Source organism: Eptatretus burgeri, chromosome 10 (genome assembly GCF_056783735.1).
Source record: "Eptatretus burgeri isolate ZD-2024b chromosome 10, Ebu_testis_v1, whole genome shotgun sequence".
Classification (NCBI taxonomy): domain Eukaryota; kingdom Metazoa; phylum Chordata; class Myxini; order Myxiniformes; family Myxinidae; genus Eptatretus; species Eptatretus burgeri.
The window spans coordinates 27920456-27945467 of NC_140970.1; the positions used below are offsets into that span (position 1 = coordinate 27920456).

The 25012-nt window shown below is 47.2% G+C and overlaps 1 protein-coding gene across 2 annotated transcripts; it reads left to right on the top strand.

The window, feature by feature from the left end:
* The first annotated feature begins 7892 nt into the window (after positions 1–7892).
* Positions 7893–24915, top strand: LOC147018162 (solute carrier family 15 member 4-like). 2 transcript variants are annotated; one of them, XM_085897574.1, is made up of 12 exons: positions 7893–8114; positions 9672–9841; positions 11131–11344; positions 11459–11604; positions 11735–11860; positions 12164–12279; positions 12367–12574; positions 13159–13248; positions 13356–13524; positions 23813–23971; positions 24326–24484; positions 24581–24915. In XM_085897574.1, exons 1-12 carry the CDS (start codon positions 8066–8068, stop codon positions 24685–24687), a joined length of 1713 nt encoding a protein of 570 aa, XP_085753700.1. In that variant the 5' UTR covers positions 7893–8065; the 3' UTR covers positions 24688–24915. The 2 variants fall into 2 exon arrangements, with proteins under 2 accessions (XP_085753700.1, XP_085753701.1); XM_085897575.1 differs by lacking the exon at positions 9672–9841 and having other exon boundaries at positions 7958–8114.
* The last annotated feature ends 97 nt before the right edge of the window (positions 24916–25012 follow it).

Sequence of the window (25012 nt, forward strand, 5' to 3'; positions counted from 1 at the left end):
AGGTGCCCAGCTCTTCACAAGTCCTGCAGAATGATCTCATGAAGATCCAAGCACATTAATTGGACTCTCCATAGCCCAAACCCATAATTCCAATAATTATCCCCACCCCTCCTCGATACAATAATCCCACGTGGGAAAAGGTCGCGTATGGCTTTTTACCTTCGTTTTCATTTTTTCATTATTTTTGAGAGCTGTACATTTTTTAAAATCTGAGACAATCGAACCCTCAGCCAATGATGCTATGCACAGCCTTGTGCTGCATTCGGATGAGGATGAGAAGAAGGAGAAGGAGAAGAAAAAGTGATCGATAAATTGAAAATGGAGCAATAATTCCTAAGATGGCTAGTAAACCAAACCAAAGACTGTACTTTTTCAAGGAAACTAGCAGGGTACCCGTCACTGACAGGTTAGTCGAGGTCTCAGTGGGTCTTCAGGGTCTTGGAGATTTTTGTCTCATCTCAAATGAGTGTGTATTGGTAAAAGCGGGAATTAAGTGTAAATATTCAACGTGTAGATATTGCAGTAGGTGGACCTCGTAACCTCAGCAACCTCGTTCCATGCCTCCAGCGAAGATTTCCAATCCATGCTTGTACTTCCTGGGAGTGAGGGTGATATGAAAGCTCGGCTTGGAAATCAATTCAGGCACGTTTTGGGCATCCCACCTGATGGAAGATCAACAAAGTTATTTTCATACCAACTGACCACCTACAGGCACCTATATTCCTCTCGACATCGCTTTTCCAGTCCCCAACCTGCCCCCTCTCTCTATACTCCCCATAGCTTTGCTTTTGGCAATTTCCATTCGGTATTTCTCACAGCATTTCATTCTGGTTTCCCATTTGATGATCCATAGATCAGTAGTTTGAGTTTGACTTTTAAGCATTAGTTTAACTTTGGGATATCGGTTTCGATTGTGATGTGCGACGCGACTGGTGCACGGAAAAGGTCGTCAAAAATAATTTTTGGGGGAATCTTTTTCGATTTTCTAAAGCGTGCCGAGGAGTCTAGAGTGGCTTAAATGTGTTAAAAGGTCAAAAAGGGGTCTAAAGTGTTTTAAGGGTCTCAAGGGTCATAAAGTGTTTAAAGGGTCTTAAATGGGTCTAAGAGTGAAAGAGTAAAAGTGGTCTTAAGTGTCCAAATGGTCTGAAACTATCCATAGGGTCCTAAAAGGTCCATAGGACAATAGATCTGAAAAGTGTCGAAAGGGTCGAAATGGGTATTAAAGGGTCTAAGGGGTGTAAGAGTTTTGAGATCTACAGGCCATAAAGGGTGTAAAGGAGCGAAGCTGAAGTAAAGAAATTAACGCTGGAGTGCAACACGTCAATAATGGATCTTTGGGGTTTCGGGGTCTTGTAACAAAGGAAATCCAACACAGGTGGAGGCCATTCAGCCCATCATGCCTGCATGAACACCACACTAACCCATCTACACTACAAGATCCAAGGAAGAAAGTGCAAAAAAACAGTCTTTAAATAATGAAATAAAAGAAAATTGGTTCAAAAAAGTTTTTTTAATTTTTACAAAAAAAATTGTTAGTTTTTTTTGTAATTTTTTTGGGGTCATTTTATATATTATTTATTTTTGTTTTTTTCCCCCTTTTCTTCCCCTCTGGGAGGGGGCATGGGCTTGGTTAAAAACACACATCAACCACACAACCCCCCTTAACAAGACCCCCACCAACAGCACTCCGCACACAATCACCCATCAATATATATATTTATGGACGTGCGGCTAAAGTCTTGGGGTACTTGGAGATCTTGGGGGTATTTAGGGTCTTTGGGGTCCAAGTCACACCCAGACTTTCCAGTCTTTCCAGACTTTCCAGTCTTACTCTATGGATGTGGCTTGGACTCTGACCAAGGCTCGGACACAGAGACTTAACTCCTTCGGTTCCAGGTCTCTTCGGAGAATCCTTGGCTATCGTTGGTCAGACTTTGTGTCCAATGAGTGGTTGCTGAAAGAGATTCAGATGAGGATTGTAACCTGTATTGTCTGTGAGCATCAGCTGCGGCTGTATGGACATGTGGCTCATTTTCGTGATGCTGATCCTGCTCACCAGATTCTCTCAGTGAGGGAGCCTCATGAGTGAAGGAGGCCAATGGGATGACCATGTGCCTTGTGGCTACAGTGCGTTGATTGACATCTGAAGGAGATGGGGATGAGCAGGCATCTGCCTGGGGGATAGCCAGCCATAAGACGAGGCATCACAGCTGAGAACCAATGGTTTAGCAGTATCGTAATATATCAATACTTTAGATGAACACAGCAACCGTTTTGCCTCAGCAAACGCCTTACTACACTGCGTACACCATCGCCATTCAACACCTTTACGAAGGAGTTTGTGGAGAGGCTCGAGGACAGTGCTCAGATTCGGAAGAAAGTTACAGTAATAGTTCAACATACCCAGGAAAGCTTTGAGCTCGGTCGTGTTCGCAGGAGTCGGAGCATCCTCGATAGCTTCCGTCTTGGACGTGCTGGGCTTATGCCATCAGCACTGATAATACGACCGAGAAATTCCACTTCGGGTAACATAAATCGACATTTGTCACGTTTCACCTTAACACCGGCTTCAACAAGATGTTTGAGAACCGCCTCAAGGTTACACAAATGTTCAGCATCATTGCGGCCGGTGATCAAAACATCATCTTGAAACACTACAACATTTGGAATTGCTTTCAGCAGATTCTCCATATTGCGTTGAAATATAGCAGCAGCTGATTTGATTCCAAAAGGACTGCGGTTATAAACAAACAACCCCTTGTGAGTGTTACAACATGTATACTTCTTGGAGTCCTCATCAAGCAACATCTGAGTAGAAGCAGATTCCAAATCCATGTGGCTAAACTTCTTTCCACCAGAAAGCGTAGCGAACAAATCATCTGCCTTGGGCAGAGGATAATGGTCCTGTTTGGAATACCTGTTGATTGTTGTTTTGTAATCACCACAAATCCGAACACTACCATCTGACTTTAATACAGGAACAATTTGACATGCCCAATCACTGGACTCAACAGCACTGATAACACCTTCCATCTGCAGGCGGTCGAGCTCTGCCTTGATCTTTGGACGCATCATGTGAGGTACAGACCTCGCTTTACAAAAGATTGGCTTAGCACTCTCATCCACATAGATTTTAACTTTAACACCTTTAAAGGTGCAACACCACCTCTAAACAATGAGGGGTATTTGTCAAGAATGGCGCTATATATTAATACTGAAGGACCAATTTTGTGCTCCTCCTCGCGGTCGCGTCACGTTTTTCTCGGTACTGTGACCTGGACTGAAAGAAACTTCGTACCTATAAGAGTGCATCGCACATAGTGGCAATAGTCAACCTTCAACTCTGAAGCAGAATAAACACGTTTTGTTTTACATGGCGACGTGTAACGTCACCGCTGAGAGGCGTCAGGACGTCATGACATCATCGGTCATTCGGTGACGTCATTACGTCAGTCGTCGACAGACCGTTACCGCTGAGAGGTGCAATTCCACTCCTCGAAAATAGCGTCTGCAATGTAAAACCCTCTTCTGCACATGCTGACTTCCTCAGAATGTGAATGACACAAAAAATGTAACAAGAAACATTGTATCTTTTATATATTAATACTGAAAGACCAATTTTGTGCTCCTCCTCGCGGTCGCGTCACGTTTTTCTCATAGTAGGGCGGCTTAGCCCAAATATTCAAAAGAATTGTGCATTTTGTGATACAAGCACCAAATTTGGCACAAATGTACATTAATATGTTGCGAACATTTTCAGATATTGGGCCACTTGAAATTCTCTCTTTCTGTCCGCCATATTGGATTTCAAAATGGCCGCCACTTGAAATCTACATTTGCTATTATCTCTGGACGTAATGCAGCTATTGACTTGATTCTGGTATCTAAATGTATGATTTTGGGGGCAAGGAATCCAATGGTAGTGGCCATGATCCGGCACTCACACAGTGATCCAGCACTCACACATGATCCCACACAGTGGCCATGATCCGGCACTCAATGGACGTCATGAAGAATGCTGTGGAACACCTGAATCCTGGACAGACACTAGTGGTCACCGTTGATCAGCCACTGTTTGCTTTGGCCAAGCAGATACAGTGGAAGTGGCCAGAGAGCTATGGTGAAGACCAGATAGTGGTGATGCTTGGTGGCCTCCACATAGAGATGGTGGCACTGAGGACACTGGGGGACTGGCTGAAATGGAGTGGTTGGGTGCAAGCACTTGTGCAACAGCAGGACTGTGTCGAGATTGCGACAGAAGGGACAGCAGACTCATTCCTGCGAGCATCCCATGTCTTGCGCACAAGAAGAGCACATCAAGAGACTGCTGCAGCACTGTACATCCTGCAACACCGTGCCTACAACCACTACTGTCTGGGAGAAACCAGGGATGCAGAGGACCTTCCGGAGTTTGAAGACTGGTGTTGCCAGAGAGGAGAAGACATCCCCCAGTTTCACTACTGGGCAACCGTGCTGGAACTAGAACTGTTAGTTCTAGTGTATGTGCGTTCTCTCAGGCAGGGATCGTTAATGATGTACCTCGATGCTCTGACAGAGCTGGTCCCCTAGTTCCATGCACTGGATCACACCCACTATGCTAGTTGGATACCAGTGCACCTGAAGGACATGGCCGAACTCACCATCAAACACCCAGATGTAGCCAGGAAATTCAGGGAAAGCCACTTCACCGTTCAGAAAACACAGAGGGTGTTCTCTTCAATCCCGATTGACCAGGCACATGAGCAGAATAATGCCTGCATCAAAGGAGACGGTGGAGCAGTTGGGCTCACTGACAACCCTAGTGCCCTACGTCGCTGGATGGTTGCGGGACCAGAAGTTGCCAGGGTGATCGAAGAATTCCAGGATGGGAACCAACACTGGAGACGGCAAACAGCAGACACACGTCATCATGATCAGACGCCAAGTGTACAGGCCTCATTTGTGAAAGATGTTCGCTCTCTCGTCGGTGTCATAGAGGAGATGGGCAACCCATTTGAGGAGGAGAGTCAGGATGTAGTCAAACTGGACACAAAGGAGATCGCAGATCCTGCTGCTGTGGAGACCGTTATGAATGCCAAGAGGATTGGCCAAGAGCAGTTTGAGGCTTTCACCAGAGAGTGTCTGTTGGACAGAACAAAGGCAGTGGACGCACCCATTCCTCGTAACAAGCTGAAGGTGTTCAGCACTTCCATTCCAAGAAGCCAGAGCATAGGTCAGCAACAGCTCACCTCCATCAAGAATGACCGTGAACTCTTCGCACGCCTGTACATTGGCTGCCAGACGATGGATGGAAACCTTGAGGAGTTCTTTTGTCAAGAGAATCAGGCATGTCCTCCTGCATTGTCTGATGGTGGAAGCCTCTGCACTGGTACCAAGAGTGATCTCCTCACATGCTTGGAAGAAGTCTCCGACGCAAAGACAGAGACTCCTGTCACGACCTGTATTGTGCTTGATGGAGCAGCCATCGTCCAGATGCTGAAGCCGGCTGCATCAAAGACCTTTGAAGAGTATACACAACAGATCTTCATCCCATATATGTCCACGAAGCTACAAACAGTGTCACGCCTGGATATGGTCTGGGATACTTACCTTGCTGATTCACTGAAAGGTAGTACACATGCAAAGCGGGGACAAGGTGTGCGGAGACGTGTGGTGGCTGCCGCAGCCATATCAGGAAACTGGCAGAACTTCCTACGAGTGGACAGCAACAAGACCGAGCTGTTCAGGTTCCTCTCAGCAGCTCGCATGGAATGGTTTGACCAGGAGGACAAGCAACTCGTCATTACTGATGGAGAGGCAGTGCTCAGCAAGCCACTACTGCCAGATCTGACCTCACTCGCCCCATGTAACCATGAAGAAGCTGACAGTCGGATGTTGCTGCATGCATCTCACGCAGTCCAGCATGGACACCATGCGATACTCATCCGGACTGTAGACACCGACGTTGTGGTGCTGGCAGTGTCCCTGGCACAGGAGTTGCAACCAGAAGACAAACTGTGGCTGGCATTCGGAACAGGCCAGAGTTTCCGATACCTAGCAGCACACGAAATAGCAGCTGGATTGGGACGAGAGAAGGCTGATGTACTGCCAATGTTCCACGCTCTAACTGGATGCGACACTGTGTCTAGTTTTCATGGACATGGCAAGAAGACTGCGTGGGCAGTCTGGACGGTACTGCCAGAACTCACTGAGGCGCTGCTGCTGCTGTCCTCTGCACCTCGTGACATACCAGACGATGCAATGCGCATCATCGAGAGGTTCGTGATCCTGTTGTATGATCGAACCAGCAAATGCACGGACATTGACAAGGCCAGGAGGAAACTCTTCGCAAGGAAGAACAATGTGCAGCTCATCCCTCCAACGAAGGCAGCTCTGGAGGAACATGTCAAGAGGGCAGTGTATCAAGGTGGACATGTGTGGGGTCAGATACTGCTGCCAGCACCAGAGCTCCCTCCACCAACCAACTGGGGTTGGTCAAGGACTGGAGAAGGACAGTACACACCTTACTGGACCAGGCTAACTGAGGCAGCTCACAGCTGCATTGAGCTGGTTTCTTGCAAGTGCAAGAAAGGGTGTGTGAGGCGCTGCAAGTGCAAAAAAGGTTGCCCTTCAGTGCACAGCCCTCTGTGTGTATACGGTATATACCTAGCCTCAGATACCAGTACACCTAGCCTCAAATACTAGACCATGTAGCATGTCAGTATTATACCTAAGATATTTACAGAACTAAGACATTCTTTTCAAAGTATTGCGTCAAATCCAATATTTGCCTAGATAATTTCCAAATACAATTATATAACAGACTGTGATAGATAATATGTAGTTGAAAATGGTACCATTGGATTCCTTGCCCCCAAAAACATACATTTAGATCCCAGAATCAAGTCAATAGCCGCATTACGTCCAGAGATAATAGCAAATGTAGATTTCAAGTGGCAGCCATTTTGAAATCCAATATGGCGGACAGAAAGAGAGAATTTCAAGTGGCCCAATATCTGAAAATGTTCGCAACATATTAATGTACATTTGTGCCAAATTTGGTGCTTGTATCACAAAATGCACAACAGGTTTGCTGTGCTGCTACACTATCAGTACTGTGACCTGGACTGAAAGAAACTTCGTACCTGTAAGAGTGCATCGCACACAGTGGCATATGTTGTTTTGCCACACACCACACACCTTCTGCCGCCGCCGCCATCTTGTTAGCGATGAAGTATTTTGTCCCAATCGATCAGTTGTGACGTATCCGAAGGATTGCGGGGTGAAAGGTCAGACACCGCATAAGTCGAGGCTCCACGTTTATTACCCAGGGATTCGTATGTACGATGAACAGGCATTTGATGTATAATATGATTATGAGGAAACTGAAAAAAAAAATCATTAAGAAACCGTTGCGATTTTTTCCAAGTCAAGGCATTGTTGAGCAGGCCCAAAAAAAAAAAAACATGGCGAATTAAGACCCCATCGAAGGACGGTGAGGTGACCAAGGATTTCGCCTTGATGAAGGATATCATTAAATAAGGCCGTTAATTCTCTTCAAAAGGGGTGTTTAAGTTAACCCAAACACCCACTTTTCATCCACACACTCCTTTGGAGTTCCCTTCGGATACATGCAAAGTTTCAGTCCGAAAGGTTTCATGGTTTGGGAGTTATGGCGGAGACACACACACACACACACACACAGACAAACTGACATTTTATTAGTGCAGATTGATGATTTTAAACGGTGTAGCCGGCGGTCGGGACACACACGGATTTAATAGATTTCCCGACACGTTGTTTTTTTATTCAAAATGTACTCAATGACAGCGTTTATATCGTTTAAACTACAAGTCGGTAAATATGTGAAGACAAAAGGCAATCGACAAGAAGTGGAAAAAACAAAAACAATCTCACTTTGTGTTTGGACGTAGCTACGTCACGACGCAAACGCGAACGTCATCTCGGAAGAGTCACGTGAGACGATTTCACTGATCGCTAAATTAAGTGTGGAAGTAAACGGTGGAAGACGGAGAAGAGCCAAACGTGCGTGAAACTGAAAACGTCAGGTCCATTTTAATGGGTCATGGCGATCTCGAATCCAGGAGAACTGGATCCGCTGCTCGTGCTTGGAGGTGAGTTTCAGAGCCGCAATGAAACTGGTTGTTTGAGAAGTTCATCTCGCTCCGTCCATGGTGTGTCCGTCGGGTCCTCGCTCCGTCCACGGTGTGTCCGTCGGGTCCTCGCTCTGTCCACGGTGTGTCCGTCGGGTCCTCGCTCTGTCCACGGTGTGTCCGTCGGGTCCTCGCTCCGTCCACGGTGTGTCCGTCGGGTCCTCGCTCCGTCCACGGTGTGTCCGTCGGGTCCTCGCTCCGTCCACGGTGTGTCCGTCGGGTCCTCGCTCCGTCCACGGTGTGTCCGTCGGGTCCTCGCTCCGTCCATGGTGTGTCAGTCGGGTCCTCGCTCCGTCCATGGTGTGTCAGTCGGGTCCTCGCTCCGTCCATGGTGTGTCCGTCGGGTCCTCGCTCCGTCCATGGTGTGTCAGTCGGGTCCTCGCTCCGTCCGTCGGGTCCTCGCTCCGTCCATGGTGTGTCCGTCGGGTCCTCGCTCCGTCCACGGTGTGTCCGTCGGGTCCTCGCTCCGTCCATGGTGTGTCCGTCGGGTCCTCGCTCCGTCCATGGTGTGTCAGTCGGGTCCTCGCTCCGTCCGTCGGGTCCTCGCTCCGTCCATGGTGTGTCCGTCGGGTCCTCGTTCCGTCCATCGGGTCCTCACTCCGTCCATGGTGTGTCCGTCAGGTCCTCGCTCCGTCCATGGTGTGTCAGTCGGGTCCTCGCTCCGTTCACGGTCCACCCCTCGCGGCGTCCTTGTCCCACCCTGTCCATTGCACATATATTGTTCCATCATTACCTCCACCACCGAAGGTGAAGGAGGTTATGTTTTCCCCTCTGTCTGTCCATGTACAGGATATCTCAAAAAGTTGTGGACGGATCCGGATGAAATTTGCTGGACAGGTTGGGATTGTGACAATGACGAACCGATTAGATTTTGGTGAAGATCCCGATCCGGATTTCGAAATGATAATTATTTAATTTTTAAAGTGATTCTTCACCATTTAGAGATTGGTCCAAAAACAATATAGTAATGCATAGCATCATATTTCAAAAATGTATTGATTGGGGCTGATATGTTCTCGTGGATCAGGCATTGCATGGTGGAGGTATGCATTCCACCAAGTGCCCTTTTGGTGTGGTGTTTTCACATGCAGGATGCCCCATGCCCCACTCCAATCCAGACCACTGCACCCGCAGGATGCCCCATGCCCCACTCCAATCCAGACCACTGCACCTGCAAGATGCCCCATGCCCCACTCCAATCCAGACCACTGCACCTGCAGGATGCCCCATGCCCCACTCCAATCCAGACCACTGCACCTGCAGGATGCCCCATGCCCCACTCCAATCCAGACCACTGCACCTGCAGGATGCCCCATGCCCCCACTCCAATCCAGACCACTGCACCTGCATAATAATTCAAGCTTTAGTTTGTGTCGGTGTATACCACGTTGTACCTTTAACCCCGTGCCGATTCCTGTATCTTCATCCCCAGTCATCAGCATTTGTCATGAACTCTTCCAAAGAAGCACATTAATCGTGTCTCCTAATGTGTACATTAAACATCCCGTTCCATTTTAGCCTCCCGTAGGTCGCCCACTTCGTGTTCCCCTCGGCTGGCCGGCACTGCCATCATGTTGGTTGTGGGCCTGGAAAGGACTGCATTCTACGGACTGAGCAGCAACCTGGTGTTGCTGCTCAACTCGATTCAATTCAACTGGGATGGGGTTCACGCGGCCATCGCCCCACAAGTAACCACACACGTGCACATCACCTGTCTCTTTTTGCACTTCATGTCAGTCTTGATTTTTCTGTTTTTCCTCAACATTATAATTCCCCAGCTCTTACTGCCCTGTGTGCAATGACCGTCATTCCCTTCAGCCCCTTTGTTTGACATTCTTCACCCATGTTGGTAACTCCTTCCTCGTGAAACTTCAAAAGTCCAAGCTCACCACTCAATTTTCCTCCACTTGTGGAACCTCGTTCCTTAACCTGTTCAATCCCCATTTTTTTCCCTCCAGTGCTTCAAGATGGCAGTACCCCAACACCTCAGGTCATCCTCTATCCTTACCTGTAACCGTTGCCACCACCATTAACTTCACCCCCACCCCTTTTTGTTTCGAGGTCACTTTGCCTTATCCGCTCTCTTCATGTTCATTCATTCTCTTGTTGAACCCACATGTTGTCACACTGTCGGTGCATAGCCTTCCACCTTGTCACCTTGCTCTTTCACGAGCCGAGATATTGATTACAAAAATAACAAGTTCGAATTGCGAACATACCCTGTAGAATTTCAATTATACAACTCTCAGGTGAGCAATAGCACGGACGACCGATAGTTTTGAAATTTGGTAAGATTTTCATCGCATCAGAAAAAGAAACCAGAACACCTCACAAGAGTGAGGCTCGTTTCTTATCATCATTTGCGACTTAATTTTGCCTTGGGCATCGCCCAGCACATTAATTTTTTTTTTTAAAGAAAATGGGCCGAAAGGGCTGTTTCTTGGCCCAAAGGGCTGGAATTGCACTTTGGGCTCAGTTAATGCCTGGGGAATGGTCTCCAGAATATACCTGTCAAGTTCGGTTCCATCCACGCATAATCGAGAAATAACAATTTTAAGAAAAGGGGCCGTTTCTTGGCCCAAAGGACCGGAATCGCACTTTGGGCTCAGTTATTGCCTGGAGAATGATCTCTATAATATACCTGTCAAGTTTGGTTCAGTTCCGTTTACGAACAACCGAGCAATATCAATTTTAAGAAAATGGGCTGAGAGAGCCGTTTGTCGGCCCAAAGGGCCGCAATCGCACTTTGGGCTCAGTTAATGCCTGCACATATGTGTCTGGTATATGCCTATCAATTTTCATCGAATTCTGTTCACGAATAATGGAGAAATAGACGTTCAAATGAACTGTACACAAGAAAAGGGAGAACGCGAGCGGCGCTTGGACCCAGTGGGGTGGAAGACCCCACAGGGTAAAAATGTGCAACACAATCCCCATCCAGAGTATCATGTATCCTCTGCGATCATCTCTTCGTCAGGTGCTTGCAGCGGTGATGTACGCTTCATCCCCACTCTCTGGCTGGCTCGCAGATGCTGTCCTTGGTCGATTTGTGGCGATCACCTTAAGCCTGTGCTTGTACCTCGGTGGAGCCTTATTTGTTCCCTTCTTGTCCAATCGTGACACCATATACCAGTGGTGTGGCTATCAGCTGGAATATCACATTGAAAACAGCAGCTGCTTGTCTGAAAAAGGTTTGACAGAGTCATGAGAACCCCTTTCTCAATATATATGGTGTTGTTTGCCTTTGGATCAATTGTATGAAAAACAAAAATCTTGCTTGCTAAACCAAGACTGCCTTTTCCCAGGAGTGGGAGCCAGTTCGATGAAGGACAACCCCGAGTGCTCGACTCAGCCTCAGTACTGCATCGGGATTATTTATGGAGGTTTAGTCTTGATGGGCGTTGGTGTGGGGGCGATGAAAAGCAACATCACGCCATTTGGAGCCGACCAGGTGGCCAAGCACAAGGGAAAATAAAAGATTTGGTTTCAACATTTCCTGATCGTGATGTAACGATTTGGTGGATAGGTTTGGTGGTTTCCACAACAATAGCGCTTGCCTATCTCCATGCCCATGCCCGCAGGTCCGGGTGCTGGGTCCAGGTGCTGTGAGGACATTCTTTTTCTGGTTTTATTGGACCGTGAACTTGGGAACCGTTGTTGCATTGGGGGTGGTTTGCTACATACAACAGAACATCACCTTTTTTTTGGTAATAATATTGTGGAAAAATTATAATGGTCAAGGCAACATGATTAAAGTTTCAAACGAATAATGTTGTGTAGTGCTAAACACAGAGAGCTGAAAGGTGTATCTATTAAATGGATTTATAGATACACTGCTGGACTTGGACACAAAGTTGAAGCGTCGTAAGGCTGATGTAGCTTGCACTCTGTGTCTTAAACTTGTATATTTCGGTGAAGTCGATGAAATCCTTCAGATGAAACACAGTACAGTACTTCCTTAAGGGGTGAGTAATTTGCTCCCCCCCCTCCCCATTACTGTATTCCTGCAGGGTAATTCCATCTCAGTGTCATGCCTTGTTGCCAGCACCCTCCTCTTCCTTGCTTTCTGGCCTACGTATGTGTCTCGCCCTCCAAGCGGCAGTCCTCTCTCACGACTCTTTCACCAGTGAGCTACGAATCCAGTGACCAGTTAGGGATTGAACTTTGGATCCCAAATGGCTGAGATGATTTCTCAAAGTACCGGTTCCCACAGGTGTTGCGGATATCTTGGAGGTGTGTTGAGAAAGGGACAAGTGCTGGTCAATGGAGAGGAAGAGGTGCAGGAGGGATTACAAAGGGACTCCGCGTGTGAAAGAGAGGGAGATGTGCACATAAGAGAAATGGAGAGGAGTAGAAAAAGTCTTTCTTATATTCTACTGGTGTTCCTTGCACTGGTACCCTACTGGATGGTTTACTTCCAGGTATGTTTGTGTATCATTATGGTTTTTAAAATCATTTTGGACACCTGTTCCACATTCACAATACTCTAGGACCAGACATTGTTTGAGGCATCCTCATTGTTTACTCCTCGGTTTGATTTGGTGTGGACTTTGTTCCGACTACGACTAGTTCTCTTGACATGCGAGCAGAGCTGTCGTGTTTTCATCCTCGAGAACGGGTTGGAATCCAATTCCCTTTCTGGGAGTGTGGTTTATTCTAAAATGTCATCTGTTACCATAGTCATTGTTAGTACACAAAAACGAGCCAGCACCTGACTTAAACTGGCAGATCGGCACTTCACAGGTATGGCGATGCATCACAAATTCTACCGACCCTCTAAGCCTTCGAAGGGATGTGAAGCCCGGTGCCATCTGGTGGTGTACATTAAACTATCCCACGGTGTCTTTCACAAAGAGGATGTTCGTTATTGTCATCTCAAGGTGGAAATAATTAGAGCAGCAGTCGTCGTGTTAGTAGTAGTGCAAATGTAACCACCCCTGTGGGAAGATTTTCAAGCTGGGTTCATTTCATTTGTTATAAAATGTCAATCGTGCTCTCTTGCCAGATGCAGACGACCTACTTGCTGCAATCCCTCCATCTTTTTGTTCCTTCTTTCTCCAGTTCAAACTCTTCTAGTTCCCCTTCTCATACTCAGGTCAGGAATGCATTTGAGAAACAAAGCTTTTGCAGTAATCCACAGGCAAGATAATTTTTCCTTACCTTCGATATGCAGTAACATTGAGATGGCACATGTCCCTGCAGCTGCCAGCAGCTTGGCTCACTCTTTGCGATGTCCTTCTGCTTCTGTTGCTGATTCCGCTTTGTGATCGCCTCATCTTCCCCTGGCTCGATAAACGAGGCCGTCTGCCTTCGCCCCTCCTGCGGATTGGATTGGGAATGGTCTGCAGCCTCGCCTCTGTCATGACTGCTGGTACTCTTAGCCTTTTGTTGACAGCTGTGGACTGAGCTTATAGTTACTACCACGAGCTCGCGCTTAACATTTATTGGAGTTGTATGAAGCGGGTTCTGATTATGTGGATGAGGGAAGTGCAGAGAATGTAGTACATCGAGACTTTTGATAATGTACCACATGGAATCCTGTTAGCTAATGTTAGGGCTTGTGGAGTAACTAACTTGATTAGTGGTAGGAAGCAAAGAGTGGCTGTGAATGGGAGGTTGAAAGTAGTGGGATACCTCAAGGATCAGTATTAAGACTGCTGATATAGTGGCAGTTCTCCTTGGGGTGTAGCCAGCAAGGTTTTAAGTGATTTAAAAAAATATATATATATTTATTACTAGCCTCTGGGGTTCAGGGTCCAAGAACATGGAAAGTATCTATGCAAGTTCTGTATGTATGTATCATATAGCAGCACTTCCAGTGTGAAGGGATATTTCAAGTCACAACCTTTTGAGATATCATGCTATATATTAGACAAGTGGGATTTGAACTCGGGACACTATGATCCCAAATCCACCACCCTAAGCATTAAACTAACACCAAGCATTTTGACCTCCAAAATAGGTATATGCTTTCTTCTTTGAAACTACACACAATTTCGATGAAACATGACCACAACTTTCATCATCCGTGATGAACCAAAGTTTGTTCACGACATAAAAAGAATCCAGAGGTATTTACTTTCTTCTCCGTTACATATTTTGTGGTTCATCCACGCCTCCCAGTGGTTCTCTGGTTTTATTATGTAGCCACTACCAGATGAGTGCCCAAGGGTATTTGCCTCTTTTTTTTTATTAAACTAGAGGTCAGTTCTTGTCAGGTCCTTCAGGACTGCGACTGGTAACATGTAACCCAGTGCTACCTGTCACATTGTCCACAACTAAACTGACAACCCTCACTGGCTTTGCTAGTCGGGAGGATGACTGCGATACCCTGCCAGGACAAAAAACAACACCTAACAAAAGGTGGATGAGCTCCTTTTGGGAGCCAATAGTCATCCAGTACAGAGATGATGTCTCTTAAACAACCAATGGGGGTAGGAAAATTTACTTTTCTGCCTGGCCTAGTTACCTCTCCTGCACAGTGGTCCTTCAGCGGTTTCCTTGTTTCAGGACAAGGTGAGGGTTTTGCCAATTTTTCCTCTTTTTCTCTGTAGCCCTTCACATTCAGTGGCTTTCAGCCTTTCGGGCAATTTTTTTCTTCGGGGGGACTACCCGGTCAGGTGAGCTTTTCCTGGCAGTGGTTTCAGGATGTGTTTGGACATTGAAAACCTATGGAGTTATTGGCCTCATGATGGTTACCTTTTTGTCTGTGACCAGCAGTGTCTGACCCCACATCTCAATGTACACTTTATCGCAGCCTTTGGTGACCTCAATATGGAAGTCAAGGCCAACGTGTGGTAGCTTAAAAACCTTTTCCACATGATGGAAGTACCAACACCCATACTTTGGGGCCTCTAGGTGTGACGGTTCGGCCGTGAAAGAACGTACAAACACTTGAAAACATTTATAAGATTAGCAGGAAGATAAAGTTACTTTTTTGGTAGAATTAGAGCTGAATTTGAATTTTTTTATTTTGCCATGTATAATCCTAACCATCCCATTCCTTTGTCAAATACTGTATGTTTTGTATATCACGAAGTCGGTCGGTAAACCTCTTATATTAGGATGGCCCAGACACTCCATTGGCTCAATACAACATGAATCCACAAAAAAAAAAAATCCAACATAAAATTTGCACACCAATAAATTACCCACCAGTCATCTGTGGATAATTTACCATCAAATATCACTCATTAAACTTCAAGGACATCATCCCTGAACCACTCCCTGAATGAGACCCAAAATTGCCCATTTGTAATTACTCGTTATTTTTGTTTTCTGAGAGCCAAACTCAAAATTGGTTTTAGTTACAAACTTGGTTTTAACATCAATCCACTGCATTCTATAATGGGAAGGTGCCAACTGATCAAAATTTTAAGGAGTCCATGAAAAGTAAGCAAAACAGCATTCCTTTGCAAAGGAAAATAAAAGGAAGGGAACAGAATGGGTGGGACTACAACTGTCAATCAGCGTGATGGGGGTGGCCCACGACCAGTGGTTCCCTGGTTTGCTCAAGGGCCAATCAGACCGATATGTGTGTGGTTAACGGTGGAAAATTACAGGAAGTTGGTAGATTTCCTATCCCATGTATTCTGGGTCTCTCCCAGGAGGTCGATCGGCTGTCTCTGTCGCTGCCATGTTTGTGCAGGGCATGCACGGGGCCAATCGACAGCAATGACGTACACATATTTCTATAAAGTACGTACGAATTAGAATATTAGATCATCTATAAATTGTGTGCAGCACCATTACAATGTGAGCACGTCAATAAAGTATGAACAACAAAATTTGTAAATCAGTAGTAAAACATACTGAAAACTAGAAGGGCACTCGGTAGAGCGCATACCTCCGCCACGTAATGCCTGATCCACAAGAACATATCGGGCCCAATACATTTTTGAAATATTATATTATACAGTACTCTATCATTTTTGGCCCTTTCTCTCAATGGTGAAGGTCAGTCAGTTCAGGTATGGGAGCACGCGCCAGAGCAGCGCGTTGCTGCGTCCACTTTCCACCGGTACTCCAGGGGCCTCAGTCTGACCATCCCCCAGCAGATGCTTGGGCCCATCCCCATCTCCTTGAGATGCCGATCAACTTGCTGCAACCATGAGGCACGTGGTCGGCCCATTGGCCTCCTCCACTCACGAGACTCCCTCTGAGAGAATCTGGTGAGCAGGATCAGCATCAGGAAAATGAGCCACATGTCCATACAGCCGTAGCTGACATTCACGGGCTATGCAGGTAACAAATCTCATTTGAGTCTCTCTCAGCAACAGGTCGTTGGACACAAAGTAGGACCAGCGATAGCCAAGGATTCTCCGAAGAGACCTGGTACCAAAGGAATTGTCTCCGTCTCAGATCCTTGGTCAGTTCCAAGTCTCGTATCCATAGAGCAAGACTGAAAGCACCAAGGACCTGAAGACTTGGACTTTCGTCCTCCCGCACAGCTACTGGCAGCGCCGCACCCCATGAGCCAGTGAATCCATGACTCCCCAGGCCCGACCCAGATGTCTATTGACCTCTGACTCACAGCCAGCAGATACATGAATATCACTACCAAGGTAAGTGAATTTCTCCACGACCTCAACATCCTCACCACAAACAGGCACAGACAGGACTGCAGCATCCAAGATGTCATTGAAAGCCTGGAGCTTAGTTTTTGACCAAGAAACCCGTAATCCCAGCAGCTCCGACTCCTCATTCAGCACCTCGAGGACCCCCAAAAGGATATCTGAAGTCTCCGCAAAGATGACTGCATCATCCGCGAAATCAAGGTCAGAGATCTTGACATTCCCAAACGATGCACCGCAGCTTGATCTCTCCGACATCCTCCCTAAAATCCAGTCCATACAAGTGCTGAAAAGTGTGGGGGCCAGTACACACCCCCTGACAAACTCCAGTAACAACTGGAAATAAGTCAGAGATGATATCACCACATCTCACAGCACTCTCTGTATCACAGTAGAGTTCAGACATCAGATCGATCAGTTTTGGTGGCACCCCACGAAGACCAAGAATCCTCCAGAGGACATCCCGATTCACTGAATCGAACGCTTTACAGAGATCAACATAGGCTGCAAGCAGCCCCTGCCGAAACTCTCGTCTGCGTTCGGTGAGGACCCGAAGAGCAAGGATACGGTCAATCGTTGACCTCTTTGGTGTAAAGCCTGACTGCTCTGGACGCTGGTGCTCAAGCAGATGGTGGTGAACCCTATCAAGAATTACCTGAGCAAAGACCTTGCCCGGCACTGAGAGCAGCGTCACCCCTCAGTACTTGTTGCAGTCTTGGCGATCACCCTTCCGTTTCCAGAGAGGGACAACAAGGCCCCTCTTCCAGTCAGTTGGGATGATGCCTGTGTTCCAGGCAGAGCACAGAACTGCATGCAACGACACGAGTGCAGCATTTCCACCAGCCTTGAGAAGTTCAGCATGGATGCCACAGATCCCTGGAGCTTTACCCCCATTTCAACCGGTTCACCGCAGCCTGTGTTTCCACAAGCGAAGGTGGACCACAGTTGATTGGAGGGTCAGCAACAGGGATTGTAACACCCCTGACGTCCAACTCGACAGCTGGTGGATCAGCCTGGTACAACCGCTCAAAGTAACCGGCCCAGCGGGCCTTCACTTCGGACTCCTCTGTCAAGAGTCCACCACCCTCTGCTCTTACTGCAGTACACCGAGGGACGGGCTTGGATGAACGTAATGCGCGAATTCCCCTGTAAGCAGGACGAGAATCACCCGACCACAGGTGATGCTCTACCCCCTCACAGATTCCTCGCACATCGGCCTCCTTGTCCACCCTTAGCGCACGTACAGTTTTACGCCTCAGCTCCCTGAACAGCCCAGCTCTGCCATTCAGCCTGGCCCTGCGACTCTGGTCAATGGTATCCAATGTCCCTTGAGAGACAAAATTCCTCTTTGCCATACGGTCACTTCCAAGACATCCACCGGCAACATCAAGAACGGTGGTCTTGAAGGCAATCCACAACTCTTCAGGACCTCCCAAAGCACCCAGGCCCCCCAAATGTCCACTCAGCCTGTTCGCAAACTCCTCAGCTACCCTCTCATCCTTGAGCTTGCCAACATCCAGCCTCGGCTGGGATGGTACCATTCTCCTTGATTTAAGGTGCAACTTCAGAGTTGCTACAACAAGCCGGTGGTCAGTATTGAGGAACTGAACACTCCGGTCAACCCTGCAGTTCTGGATCATCCTCCAGTGACCATCAATGAGGACATGGTCAATTTCCTTTGCCACACCGCCAGCATTGGAATACCAAGTCCAGCGATGAGCTTGTGGGCACTAAAACCATGAACCGGCCACCCTAAGTCCATGACTTCTTGCATAGTCAAGGAACTTCGTGCTATTCTGGTTCATAGTTCCTGACCCATGGGGACCAACACACACCTCATAACCATCCCTATCAGTTCCAGTCGATGCATTGAAATCCCCCAAGACTAGAAGTGTATCTCGTCTGGGGCACTGATCAACCACAGACTTGAGCGTGGCGTAGAATGCATCCTTCACGGTGAGATCACTCGCCTCAGTCGGAGCATAAACAGAGACCAGGGAAATGACACTGAAGGAGTGATGAATCCTTAATCTCATAATACACTTGTTGACTGGTGTTACCTCAATTATCATCAGAGTCAGCTTATTGGACACAGCCTCAGCAACCCCTTGGGAATGGTAACCATTAGAGTGACCAGACCAATAGTAGGTGTAACTGTTACGAATCTGGCAGCCATTTGCACACAAACAGACAGCAGTCCCCGCAGTTCAGTTATGTCGATAAGTATGTGTTTATCGTTAGACATAGGGGATGTGGCCCTAACGGGAATTGTATGTGTGCGCTGCGAAGTTTCTTTATAGTTAATTTTTTTTTTCAACAAATCCCCTTTACTTCTTCAAACCACCGACTCCATTGCCCACGTGTTTTTGGCTGAAGGCGTGGGTGGAGTCTCCATTGCTTCAGATCGAGGCTCCGCTCCGAGGAAGGGCATGGAGCGTTTCCTCCAGCCAATGGGTGAAGGGCGAGCAGGGCCAAGGCGCTCCGGCCAATGGGAGGCCAGCGTGCCGAAAGCTGCAACAGAGCTTCTTCGGGGGGCGGGCCTCTGACACACCCCATCCAATCAGGAGGCTCATGACCTGAGGGCCGGCTCTGCCCCAGCCAGATGAAGTGTTCGCCTCGTAAAGAAGAGTGGAGTGGTTGTCAAGACCAGACTACTGGAGTCATCGTGGCGATTGGCTTGGTCTGTGGTCGTGGTGGCTTGGTCTCGGTCATGGTCTGCAGTCCTTCGCGGTGGCTCCTCGTGGTAGTGGTGGCCGAGCAGCCAGGGTCGTGGGCCCGTGGACTTTGGGTCGTGGGTTCGAGACCCACCGTGGTGGATTGGAGTCCGGTGTGACCGCACGAGGCAGAGAGGTACCCGACAAGACCCTGGTTCCCAGCTCACCTTGCCCTCCTGGGCTGAGGGACCAAATAAAGACCCCACGGGGTCCATTTCGTGTGTGGGTGGTGTGCGTGCGCGCGCATTGCCATCCTGGAAGTAGAAACTGTTTAAGTGCCTTGTACATTGTAAATTGCATTTCTTTATTCGGATAACTGTTCTCTGTGTCTCCTTCCCGATTGTAAATAAATATCTGTTAAGTATTCCATTTCATTGTCTGTCGTTTCTACCATTGACCCAGCACGGTGCGTATTGAGAATTAGGGAGGCCGTGGGCCGTAAGTTGTCGTTTGGACCGACAGACTCTGGTATTTCCACTCGGTTATACCAGACTGAGGTCGCTCGAGCGACCAGGTTCGACAGAGTCCGTCGAGGATGTGGTTTTTCCCGGTAGTTTGACGACGTGGGTACTTAGGTATATTGAAATTCGGCAACTAACCCTACCCCACACCATTGAAATATTGGCGACCACGGTCCGCTAAGGGACCCGTGACCTTTGACTTATCCGAGTCACGACCTAAATTCCGGGGTGTTCGGTGGAGACGACCCTACTGCTCCCCCTGGTGGTCGTTTATCGCCACCGAACACTGGCCCACAACATAACCACCCACCATGATCTCGCCGCAATCCAGTCTCCGAAACTCAGAGAGTGCTGCAATACCGATGTGCAAGCGCTTGAGCTCAGATGATTACAGAGACAGGTGATCATCCTCTCTTTGGGATAGGACATTCCAGGCACCCACCCGAAGGGACCGCCTCAGGTTAACCCAAGGAGTCGGCCATCTGGTAGATGACACCTCAGCACCACTCCGACACACTGTCCCGCAATCTGACCCAGGGATGTTACCCCGTGGTTTCCCTCCTATCATCAAAGATTGGGGGTCCCGAAGGCTTTGCCCCAATCCCGTCATCCGGTGAGCTGCCCTTCGAAGGGAAGCTGCACAGGAGGTACTCCCACGGAGTGGGTTTTCAGATTTCTTTGCGTTTTTGTGTTTTGTGGAATGAAGGGTTTTTATGGTGGCCAGAGTGCAAATCCTGCCACCAACCTCTTAATAAGAAGTAACCCAAATGCAGGAGGACGTCCACAGACACAGTTGGGCACTAGATATGGATGGCCGTTGGCTCACAAGGAGCTCCTCCACCCTTTGACAGGTTTTGTTTTTAATCCTGTTGGGTGTCCATATCCAAACACTCTCCTCACCAAAAAACCTGGTGGGGTTAGACGGTTTCGTCGCCAACCATGGAACAGGTTCGTACAGGTTTACATGATACCTGTAGCAAGTCACAGATCTAATCTGGCCTGACCTGACTGAGGAATAACTTTATAAATTAAATAATTATTGTATCCAGATCCAGATCTTCACCAAAATCGAATCAATTTGTCATGGTCACACACCCAACCTATCCACCAAGTTTCAGCCGAATCTGTCCACACCTTTTTGAGATATCATGCTCTATATTAGTTTTGCCTGATCTCTCAATGGTGAAGAATCACTCAAAAAAATTATTGGATACAGGTCCAAATTGGGATCTTCACCAAATTTCAAGTCAATTGGATGAAAATTGACAATTTTAGAAATCTGGCCGATGTTGACCTCAAAAATAATTGGTGGTTGAATTCAGTGACATATCCATCCAATGGGAGCATGTGCTTTTCACAGTGCATCGCTGCGTCCACCAGGGGCCTCTGTCTGGCCATTCCCCAGGCAGATGCCTGACCATCCCCATCTCTTAGGGATTGGATATTCCAGGCACCCACACGAAGAGACCGCCGTCTGGTGGATGACACCTCAGCACCACCCCGCCCACCACACATCTCAGTGTGTTTTTGGGGAATGAAGTGTTATGGTGGCCGGAGTGCAAATCCTGCCAACAACCTCATGGGGGAGGTAACCAACTGCAGGACGACGTCCACAGACGCAGCTGGCACCAGACATGGATGTCCACCGGCCCACAAAGAGCTCCTCCACCGCCCCCCCCTTCTGTTCAGGCCCCACATTCAATCCTGCGGGGTGTCCATGTCCATACACACCCCCACACCAGGGGGAGCCAGTTTAGTCGCCGACACTCGACAATGAACAGGCCAGTACAGGTTTGTATTCAATGACCTGATATGCAAATACTGTTCAAATTTCTCGTCAATCGGATGAAAATTGAGGATTTTAAAAATCGGGGTTGACTTTTTAACCTCAAACAATGGGCAGCTTGCTTATGACGAACTCTACCATGTGGTGAAGTTTCGTGAAGATCGGTTTGAAATTGTGACCTGTGGACGACTGACGTACAAACAAAGGCAGACAGACAGAATAACGTACAAGAACAACCAATATACTTGAACAATGTTCAATTTTCACAAATAACAAACAGGGGTGAAAACATAACCACCTTTCACCTTTGATGACAGAGGTATAAAATGTAAAAGGATGTTGGGATGGTACTCCAACATGTATGTAAACAAGGTAGGGATGGTCACAACAAATGATCATGTGAAACCATCCCTACATCTTTCTTTGAATAATGGTCCCAACCTTGTTTACATTACATTTTTTTTGAATAATGTTCCTACATCCTTTTACATTAAAAAAAATTCTATATATACTGTATATTAATATACACAGCACTCTGGTGATGTCCCGGTGCCTGCAACACTCGCTATTTTCCTCCTCCCTCCCCCGTAAAAGTCAATAGATTGAATGATGGTATTGGTCATGGACAAGCATGATGAGCCAAATGACCTACAATAGATTTCCCCCTGTAAAAGTTCATTCATTATTTGTAAAATGTGCACTGAGGAAGCAGTATTAATTCAAAGTGTATGGAGTAAGGTTTTACCATGTGAAACCTCCTGTTTTGAGGTGAGGCCAGGTGAGGAATTGGGCACACCATGGCAGCAAGGTTGGCTGTGTAGCCTTGGAGAGGGATGGAAGATCTATTTCCACCTCCCCATGTGAGAATATGGCATGCCCACAGAAGCATTGGCCAATGATTGGATCTGCCACCCAAAAAGGTGGTCCCAGAGTTGACAAGGGCCTTGACCACAATAATTGGAGTCAGGCCTTTGGAGAGGCACTATCCCTCCCTCCCTCCCCTTTGTTTGGCCACCTCACATTATCGCCAAACCTCATCACCCCATGCACCAACAATGTGCATGCCCACCAGCTTCATGCCTGTCTCAAGCCTTCGCTTTCCCCATTGTTTTGTGTGCAAATCCAGTAATTGGCGCTATTAGGGGGTTAGGCTTTATTTCTCTTCTGTATACACGCTTGCGTGTCCCTGATCCCTACTTATTTCTGTTGACCGCTTGGTTGTCCCATTTATGCATAGCGTCTTTCTCTCCTTGTGATAAATACTCTCCATTTGTAATACTGTGATTACAAATAATAATACTGTGATTACAATCACAATACTCTCCTTGTGATAAACCCCAAGAGCGTCATCCCGCTTTTTTGCCTTTCCTGTTTCACCACCAGGTCCAGCTTTATTTGGGAAACCTTTTTGAATCAAAGTGAACACTATCTTAAACAGTTATGGATTGAGACCATCTGGCTCAGACTAATCTATGTTATCAGACTCGTCTGATGCGACAGTTCCTTGTACGCAAGCACTACATCGGCCTGCCTCACTTGTCCATGACAAACCCAGCCAGGCATTTGTCCAGAGTTGCGGTGTTCATTCTGCATTTTGGTTGTGGGCTGTGGGGATTCAGATTGCTCTTGTGAAGGAAGGATAATGATATCGTTCCATCACAATGGCAATATGGCTTATCGTCCAAAGTATGAAAGTATAACAGTTCACAATTATCTTGATCGATTCCAACTCTGTTTATGGAGATTGCTTGTGGACAATATCATCTATGGTGAAAACTATACTGAATTTCCCTCATACAGGCATTTTAAAACAATCCTCAATCACAACGTTAATGGTGGCCTTCACTAACAGAGGTGATGTTTGATTATAACCAATGTTGTAAAATTTGATACACAATTCAAATCCTGCAACATAACACCGAGACTTGCAGTCTCTGAGCTGCAAGGTGGGTGTTTAATTAATCCATAATGAATCAATCGACAGACTGGACATTCAAATATCATGATGTGTGGTTAATTAACGGTGGAAGTCTCTGTGCCTATAATCTCATTTCTCAAAGCTTGGAAGCAAACCGATCCTCCTGCCTCAATTGGTCAAACTCTTCACCTTCTTGTGTGATGACAGGCTTCCTTGAGATGGTGCGCTTGCAAAAAGTGCAGAAGGGTAAGGTGCGGGAACAGTGGATCGGTGGAGTGGTGTACAATGCCGCAGACCTCTCCATTGCTTGGCAGTTGCCACAGTTTGCTCTGATTGGTGTTGGGGAGTTGCTCACAAGTATAGCTGGTAAGCTGCACCTGCCGGATCAGCATCAAGCTACACAAGTTGGTCTTAACTTGGACTCCTGAAAATTAAAATGCAGGTTGGCACAAACCTAAACCATTTTCACACCAAAAATGCCAGCACTGCCCAATGCATTTGCAATCGCATGCAATGCGGGCATTGGTTTTAGACACCATTTACATCAAACGATAACAGCAAATCGGTGGAAAAATACCGGTATTTTGGTGGGAAAATGGTGCGTTGTGCATGGGGCCCTCATTGCTTCAGTCCTGTCATCATTTTCGGCGAAAACCTTTTGTTTATGGAAGAGCACTCGGCCAATAAATGTCTACTTGTGATGCGATGTGTGTTTGGCAGGCCTGGAATTTGCATATTCTTCTGCTCCTCGGCATTGGCAAGGTGCTGTCATGGGATTCTTCTACTTCTTCTCTGGCTTGGGGGCTCTGCTCGGTGGCGCTTTACTCCAGCTCATGGCTCTGTCCCAGTCAGGCTGGATGCATTGCAAGGCCGACTTTGGTAAAGGAGACGAGAATAGCAATAGAGGGGCAGAAATGAACTTTAATGTCAAACCTAATCTTTTTTTTTTTGTTTTTCTTTTTTAACCTCCCTTAGGAAACATCAACGGCTGCCATCTTGATTACTACTACTTCCTCCTCGGTTTTATTCAAGTGGTGGCACTCCTCTTATTCACTTGTATCGCTTCTTTTCACCGGCACTGATGGAGACGCCTCCAAATAGCAAATTCAACCCAACCTCGGTCTTCTTCAGACAAATCCCAAAATGAGTGCAATATAACTGCCGTCTGAAGGATTCAGTTAAAGGGCACAGCATTGCATCGTCGATTCTGCACCTCATTTCCCCATATTTCTCTGAACGTTTAAATGAATCACTGCAGCTATGAATGCACATCACTGGACTTTTATTACAATAAAGATATAAAGTTGCGATTTGTATAACTCTCCAAACCTCATTTCCCCCCTCCCCCCTTACCCCCATATCTTCCACATCATTCCACCTAACGCACGCACACGCCTCCACATGATC